Here is an 8842-nt window from a genome sequence, read left to right as displayed (position 1 = left end):
AGATTTTTGCCTGTGCCGGGGACGCGTTAGTCCCTGGACCGCCAAAATCAGATCAGTTGATCTCGTTTCACAAGGGAAGAAAGACTGAAGTAAATAACCTCAACAAAGTGGGATTACTACTCTTCTTAAGATCAAAATGAATTATGATCTCAATGAAACAAACGGAGTGTTGCAGGTCTCTCAAAATCTCCCTCTTTATGCGGAAATTCGCCAAGATCTCGTTAGTCTCTCTTTGAAATTCGTGGATTTTGCTCTCACAATGTCAGCACCTCGCCTCTAAGCTCCCAATTTCAAATCTCTCGTATATAGGGGCCCTAGGGGTGTATTTATAAGCTTCAGATGTTGTGTTTTTGGATAAGAATTCATGATTTGATCTTATCTTCAGTTAATAGTGGCTTAACCACGTTTAGGGATGTTCCCAAGGTAGTTAGGGAGCCAGTAGATCGAACGAATCCTGAGAAAATCATCCGAAAACATGTTGTTGGGAACTTCATTATGTGAGTCACCTCAATGTGACTCGGCATTGTTCCGAGTCACATTGAAGTGACTCGGGATTTCCGAGTCACCTTGAGGTGACACAAGATTTCCGAGTCAACTTGAGGTGACTCGGGATTTCCGAGTCACTTCGAGGTGATTAGGATTTTCTGATTTCCTGGTTTGGTCTTGTTCCGTCATTTTACGCACGTTTCAACGTTTCGTACGCATTCCTTTGTTTCCCTTTGGCATCAGATAATCCTCTTTGACTCAGATGATGACGTTCATCGCCTTCTATTCATCTCGAGTAGTGTTCCGAGAACCTGTAGACTTGGTCCAATAGTTCAGGCGAGGTTCGATCAGTTCAGGCGGACTTCAGAACACGCTGCGAAGAACGGGTCATAACTTTCAAACCGTAAATCGGAATTAGACGAATTATATATCAAAATCGCCTATCTCGACAAGACGGGGCCGGCCAAACCTACCAAAGTTAGGTTTATCACCGTCTGTTTTGCCAAATTCCCTCCGGTTTGAGAGATATCATCGTTTTCGTCAGTTTTGAGCTTCTTTGCAATCTATAAGCAATTTTTTATGTCTGCAGTGTACTTAAGCCGGTTGAATAGAGATTTGAGACTAGCTAGGGCTAAATGTTACTCATTGTTGGAGTTAAGTTAGACTGATTTTCGCTAAATTTCACGGTGCGTTCTTGCAAGCCTACTGAATTGTGTTGGTGACCCATTCGTGAGAAGAAAGAGTGAAGGTAGAATTGCTATTTGAACAACTTTAAAATCTCGTGTGTTCTTGGTTGATTGCTCTTGGTGATTATTATATTGCTTCATATTGTTTTATCGCTTTTATTTTATATATTCCGCTGTATACACGGTGTTTTTGGGAAAAAATAGCAATTCTATTTATCCCGCTTGCAACTCTGATTTGATAGCCTACGCTGCTACGCATGTCGTACGTAAGTTAAATTTAGAAAAAAATTGAATTTCGCTTGAAATTTTGCTATTTTAGAGTAATTCCAAGAATATCACTAGGTAAAGTATGTTTTTTTAACGGTTATTATTATTATTATTATTATTATTATTATTTTCCCTCTGATCTCACGATAAAACCGTGTGATATATTTTGTAGAAATGTCTCTCTCGTACTTTTTGAAACTTTAAACGTTTCATTTCTTGAATTTAAAACATAATGACCTTGTCCCAGCTTTTAGAGAAAAAACAACCATTACACAGGCTTAAGCAAGCATTCTGCAAGCCTTAAGACAAGATACGAGGATCGTCACAAAATACCAGTCCATCTCATGCCCTTGGCCCCACACTGGTCCAGGCACGCGGACACGTGTCAGTAAACCTTGACCAACCCCTCTCTCTTCACTTTGAGCCGAGAGAGAGAGAGAGCCTCCATGTCCTACTTGGTCAAGACTTTTTTGGGTTAAAATTAAGCCTCTCTTCTTCTCTCTTTGTGATGGGTAGGGCCCCTTGCTGTGATAAGGCCAATGTGAAGAGAGGACCTTGGTCTCCTGAGGAGGATGCAGCTCTTAGGAGCTATCTTGAGAAGCACGGCACTGGTGGTAATTGGATTGCTCTCCCTCAAAAAGCTGGTAACTTTTGATGATATTCATATCACTTTTTCTTGAATTTTGCTATTTTGTTGAATTGATACCAAGTCATGACAATATTTGATTTTTCTGTGATACCCATTTCTCATTTTGTTGATTATTTTATGTGGTCCCCTGTTTTATTGAATTTTGATCAAATTCATAGCTTACCCATTTCTTTTTTTCAAGAAATTCTGTTGATCAGTGCGAGTATTGATTCTCTATGATACCCATTTCTCATTTTGTTCAGTTTGATTGAACTTTGATTGAAGTTCGTGACTTACCCAATTCTTTCTTTTTGAAGAAATTTTGTATAATCAATGGTGGTATTGATCTTTACGTGATACCCATTAATTTCTCATTTTGTTGGCTTTTTGATGTTTTTATTGTTTGATTGAGTTTTGATCAAGTTCCAAGCTTACCCATTTTTTTTTTCTTTGTGAAGACTTTTGTTGTAATCAGTGATAGTATTGATTATTCTGTGGTATCCAGTTCTTATTTTGTTGACAATTTGATGATTTCTACTGATTAATTGAGTATCGACCTAGTTCATAGCTTACGGCCATCTCTTCTCTTTTTGAAAGAAAAAAAAATTGTTTAACAAATGATAGTATTGATTTTTTTTTCTGTGATGCCGATTTCTCTCTGTTGTTGATCTTCAGATAATTTGTACCATTTAATTGAGTTTCGATCAAGTTCATGGCTTGCCCATTTCGTTGTTTTTGACAATGACACATGTTTTTTCTAGTAAAGTTCCCAGTTTTTATTTCACTAGCCAACTTTTCTAAACATTGTCAAAAAGCTACTTTGATTCTCTAGCTCTTTCTATGTTTTGTTGAGTTGTAAGTTCTAGGTTAATACCAAAAGGTCATCTTGTTCATATTCTAGTCCAATTCAAATCTATAATCAATTACCATTTTCAGATTCTCCTAGGTGTTGAAAACTCTCCACCACATTCTCCTTTTTCTTGATTAGAAGTTTGATTAAGCTCACAGCTTCACCTTTTTTCCTTTGTTTTATTAATGCTCATTTCCTTTTAAAAAGTAAATTGTTTACTTTTCAATCTTTTTGTGCTCTGTAAGTTCTAGGAATGCTCCTAAGTTCATGTTCAAAGTCTACAAATTATCTTAAAAGAGTCTCCTTAATTAATTTCTAAAACTCTGCAAAAATTTCTATTTGCAGGCTTGCGACGTTGCGGGAAGAGCTGCCGCCTTCGGTGGCTGAACTATCTCCGGCCTGACATAAAACATGGCGGCTTCACCGAAGAAGAAGATAACGTAATCTACACTCTCTTCAGAAACATTGGCAGCAGGTATAAGCTAAATAATAATTAATAGAAAAATTAACCCATTAATCCTTAGTTAGATCCTAATTAATTTGTGGTGTTAGGTGGTCCGTTATAGCCTCTCATTTACCTGGAAGAACTGACAACGACGTCAAAAACTACTGGAACACCAAACTCAAGAAGAGACTGTTAACTCCAGCGCCAGCTCAGCAGGCTCCACCGCCATCAGCAGCAGCGCCACCACCGTTTCCGTCATTTTCCGGCGACCCTTTTGACAATGGATTCATAAGTTTCGGCGAGGAGTCATACAGATTTCTCTCAGAGCTCCCTCCATTGCCAATGCCAGCTGCCAATGTGAAGACTGAAACTGACAGCTCAGCAGCCTCGTCGTCGGTCGAGAACTGGTCCGCTACCGGTGCGTCCACCGTCCACGGGGACACTTTTCTCTCAGAGCTTGGGTTTGATTCTTACAGTGAGCTCCTCAGTGGTTACGGAGAAGTTAGTTATTAACTAGAACGTTCAATGTTTAATCATGATAGAAACAGTAGGATTAGCTGGTGATGATGTAAAAATTAATTTGTGGGCTTGACATCTAACTTCGTATTATCTTGATTACGGTGTTAATTAATGTTATGTTTTGGATTTTAATGAAGTCATGGGATTGGCAATGAAGTCAGAGGTTCATGAAATTTGCATGGAGGCTGCGATGACCAATTCAAAGATATAAAGCATTGTGAGCAGAGAGATTCCCTTCTGTTGATGTGCTTTTTAGCGTCAACATTCTAAAATTTTTAACTGCATACATGTACTTTTTTGTAATTTTTTAATTGCTGAGGCGGTTTCCTCCAAATTTTTTTTCTTCATGCAAGAGCCATGAGGGATCGAGTTGAATGTGTCAGAGGATCAACATGGGAGAAGAGAACCTTTCTCAGTCATGCTCATAGCACCTTCGTTTCTTTTTGTTCAGCAGTCTGTCATCTGCACAATATGGACCCCAAAATTTTATATTATTTTAGATTCAAGTCTTTTTGCCAAAGATTGAATAAGATATTAACCAATTTTTTAATACATAATTTTTCTGAAAAATGACGTACACACCTTGCTTGAATAAGATATTAATCAATTTGTTAGTACATAATTTTTCTTTAAAAAAATGAGGTGCACGGGTTGGTGGTGAGTGCAAGTCATGTACAATCTAGTGTTTTAAATTAATAACATACTTCAATTTGGGGTCCCCAAAAAGAAAATTAGTTTTCTAATAGAGCATGAGACTAGTTATTTCCATATGCTTTGTATTTTGGTCAAACCGTGTACAAGGACATTTCATCTGCCAGAAGTTCAGAGTGCAGGACCAATGAATATATAGATTAAAGAGATTAATGAAAGAGGAAGAAAATCATTATTTGGTTACTGAAAGTACGTTTTGTGAAAAAACACACACACACACACACACTAGGCAATAAACTGTTGATGAATTAGTAGAAGGATTCTTTCCCCCACAAAAATCTTTTTTGTGCTTCTGTTAACGTATCAAGCTCTTGATAGTTTTCTGAATGGATGCCTAAAATTACTTAATTAGATCCAAAAACTCAATCTCCATGCTGGAGCAATCAGACAATACATTGAATATGGTTTCATTGTTTAATGCAACCCTACTCCAAATTAAAAGAAAAAACTCTCAAGTGTATTTAGGACGTGATAAATTAATAGAAATATAGATTTTGATTCAAAATAATTTGAAACCCTTAATTTGATATTTAAGATCTTAATTTAAAAATGTAATTTGTAGACTGACATAAGAAAATTTCCTTTGTTGAATTTTTTCCTTTAACTATGCTCTGTTTTTTTTCTGACAATGGATATGATTTAGTGTACTTGTGAGCAAAATAAGCAGCTACTTTATCTTTAGGAATATGCATCAACAACTAATCAAATTATCAACAATGAAAATTCAAAATGCTTCAAATTTTAGTCTCCTATGTCAGTTTTGACCAACTGATCAAGCCTTTTTATTTCTCTTTCCTCCAACTCATCATCAAATGAAAATCTTATTATAAGAGGGGACCAACCTTTCAATATCTTATATTTTGGTGGTCAGGGTTCTATAAATTGAGCTGCCTTTTCCCCTTGCACCTTGTATTCTCAACAACCTTTTCTCTAACATGAACAGGACCTTTGTTTGTATTCTCAACACTCGGTCTGCTGCATTTTTGGAACCGGGGGAAACATTCAAAACAGTGTGGGGCTCTCTTGCCATGCAAATATGTTTGACTGTACAAAATTTGTGTACATAATATCTTCATTTGATAGTTTCAACTTGGTGAAAATGCCAAGAAAATGTGCACTCTATGACCAAGTGTCTTAGTGTATACTATGTTCTAGAATACTTCAAGAGGCTTATGTGTTTAATTATGCAGTAGGGTCACTAGTCGACCTGCATGGATACCACTTGTCTCCTCTAATGAAGATGACAATGTACTAATTGTGTGCTTAAACAAGGGTTAATTACGGATAGACTATCACCCAATTGCAGATAGACCCCTATTAGTACTAGTATAATCGTAGATGACCCTAAGTAGTGGTCCTTTTGAGAGTTAAAGTGAAAAAACTGGATTTTTGGGGGAGCACTAAAGATCCAAATTTATTTGAGGTTTAAGGAAATAAACTCTGAAGTTTTGTATGACCATTTAGCATATGATGCCAAGCCAGGATAATTACCAAATTGAACAAACAAAAATGGGTTGTGTATTTTTTTGCATCTCCGAGCAGTCAGCTTCTCTGATTTTCTACACTTCAAATACCAAGCAAAGCTATTATTTAGTTGTGATATAGTTGTCCAGATATGGGAGTTTTTCACGATTGCTATGCTTCTAAATTTTTCATGGAGGCCAAACATCAGGAAAGTTTGATATTTCACATATGATCACATACTGATAAATGATTAAAAAATATAAAACACTCAGTTGCCTTTTTTTTTAAATAAGAAATTGAATATTAAAAAACTCTGAAGTTTTGGTGCAATAGAGTGGACTTTCAGACCCCCGACCAAATTTACATTCGTATATAATGTGGTCTAAGGTACCTTATTTCTATTTTCCACTACACATGTATAAACTTATCCAACTAAGGCTAGTTACAATGGGTGTGTTGAATGATGAATTAAATAGTTGAATGGGTGTAATGGGGGTGTTGAATGGGGTGTTGAAAATGAGGTGGATTAATTAGAGTTGAAAGAATTCAACATGTTGAAAGAGGAGGGAGTGGGACCCACGCTGGACACGTGGCGGGCTCTGGAAGAGAGAGAAGATGAATTATTAGGTGGTGGGGTAGGGTGTTGAATTTTATTAAACAAAACCATTGTAGAGTGTAAAAGTTGAGTGGGTGTTGAATTATTAGGTGGAAGAGAGAGAAGATGATGTGGAGTGTTAAAAAGTAAAAAGTAGGGTGTTGAAAAACAAAACCATTGTTGATAGTTAATAGTTGTAGATTGCTAAAGTTGCCAAGGTGGAAACTTGTTCGCATGTACCTAAAATGGCATGCCTGCTCTATAGTTCAAATATGTATGATAATTCATAAACTATTAAGATTCACGAGAATATATATATATGAACTTGAATATTAATTTTTTCGATGATTGATAAAGATTAATGATCCTTTACAGTCATTGATAGAGAATCTTACAGAGGCTTTTGCAACTAACAAGTAAACAGTTAGTCTTTTTCATAAAGATTAACCAATTGATATGTACATAGCATTCCTTGTCTTCAAAGAATGCTATGTACATATCAATTGGTTAATCTTTATGAAAAAGACTAACTGTTTACTTGTTAGTTGCAAAGAATGCTATGTACATATCAATTGGTTAATCTTTATGAAAAAGACTAACTGTTTACTTGTTAGTTGCAAAAGCCTCTGTAAGATTCTCTATCAATGACTGTAAAGGATCATTAATCTTTATCAATCATTTAGTTGCAAAAGCCTCTGTAAGATTCTCTATCAATGACTGTAAAGGATCATTAATCTTTATCAATCATAAAGATTAATCAATAAAGTGGTACGTCTTTAACGAAGGGATTTCCCTTCGTTAAAGAGCTGAAAACCTTCGTTATTGTATGCTAACGACGGGAAAAAATCCCTTCGTCACCCGTCGTTGAAGCCCTCTTCGCTAAAGAGTCACGAAGGGATATACTACCCGTCATTATAGAGTCTATAACGACGGAACATATTACCGTCGTTAATATTTACGACGGTAATTATCACCGTCGTTACCATCAGTAACGGGGATATTTTCCCGTCGTTACCATCAGTGACGGGATATTTTCCCGTCGTTACCATTAGTTACGGGGATATTTTCCCATCGTTGAAGACTAATTAATGACGGTTGGATACCGTCGTAAAAGTTCTCATAATGGGTAATTAGTAACCCATCAACGACGGTGCTTTCCCTTCGTTGATGAACAAAATACGGTTTATAAAACCGTCATTGTAGACTACAAATTTCTAATATACATTAATAATAAATTTTCCATTCATAAGCAACTATCATATTATTCTCAACGAGACACTAAGATTCACAACAAAAACATATTAAAAATACCCAATAATGAATAAGAGGTAAAATAAAAATTCCATTCATTAATAACATCAATAAATAAAATTCCACCATCCTCAAATATTCAATACTAATAATAAGAGTTAATATCCTAATTGTTCCAAAGAAAAATATATGAAACTTTCTAAAACAAATTAAAATAAAAGTTTGGGGAAGACACATTCTTTCATCTCTAATCATCGTCAAAAGAAGACTCGAGCTACCCCACTCTCCTAATCTTGCATGGATAACCTGAAAATTTTTAAAAAAATCACATAATTAAGATATATCAATTAAGCAAATATTATCTTATTAAGTAAAAATCACATTTTTTAGGACACATTCATATCCAACGCATATTTGATACTTGCACATTTGGATACTTTGCTAGATAGTCCTAGTAGTATCCTAAAATTATATTAATATTCCAAAAAACCGTTAGTTACAAATGCTAGCTTGTCCTTACTTTCGATTTTTCTAGCATCTTGCATTTATCACCCTTAATAAATCACTGTTTGTAGGAAGCATTAACTGTTAATATCTTAGATGACAAATTGTCCCCATTCCTATTCACAAAAACTGTGTGATTGTGATGAGAAAAAGCAGAAGTAACTAAAACATTTTACACAATCACTACTGAAACCAAAATCATTTAGAAGCATGTGCTCTTGATTCTTCAGTTGTTCATCTAACATATCGGGTGCCTTTCTCCAATTTTTTTGTATAAAGAGACATAATACACACTAGAAATATGTGACAAAACTATGAGCATGGTCTGATATTTTATTGTAACATAGAGATTGATGAAATAATGCACTACACATGAATATACCAGTTAACTATAAGATGAGACCCTTTCCAGATTATATGGAGTAATCCAAATACA

At 35.6% G+C, this 8842-nt stretch overlaps 1 protein-coding gene across 1 annotated transcript; it reads left to right on the top strand.

Annotated features, from left to right (window-relative positions):
- Nucleotides 1946–4037, top strand: LOC109840621 (transcription factor RAX2-like). The gene is made up of 3 exons (XM_020409342.1): nucleotides 1946–2083; nucleotides 3263–3392; nucleotides 3470–4037. Exons 1-3 carry the CDS (start codon nucleotides 1948–1950, stop codon nucleotides 3873–3875), a joined length of 672 nt encoding a protein of 223 aa, XP_020264931.1. The 5' UTR covers nucleotides 1946–1947; the 3' UTR covers nucleotides 3876–4037.

This window comes from Asparagus officinalis, chromosome 5, assembly GCF_001876935.1.
Source record: "Asparagus officinalis chromosome 5, Aspof.V1, whole genome shotgun sequence".
NCBI lineage: Eukaryota > Viridiplantae > Streptophyta > Magnoliopsida > Asparagales > Asparagaceae > Asparagus > Asparagus officinalis.
The sequence above is the reverse complement of the archived record's forward strand: the minus strand, read 5'-3'. Positions and strand labels throughout refer to the sequence as shown.

Coding starts and splice junctions, on each gene's coding strand:
- LOC109840621 (XM_020409342.1), top strand. CDS start 1,948: ATGGGTAGGGCCCCTTGCTGTGATAAGGCCAATGTGAAGAGAGGACCT. Junction 2,084..3,262: donor TGCTCTCCCTCAAAAAGCTG/GTAACTTTTGAT, acceptor TTCTATTTGCAG/GCTTGCGACGTTGCGGGAAG. Junction 3,393..3,469: donor TTCAGAAACATTGGCAGCAG/GTATAAGCTAAA, acceptor TTGTGGTGTTAG/GTGGTCCGTTATAGCCTCTC.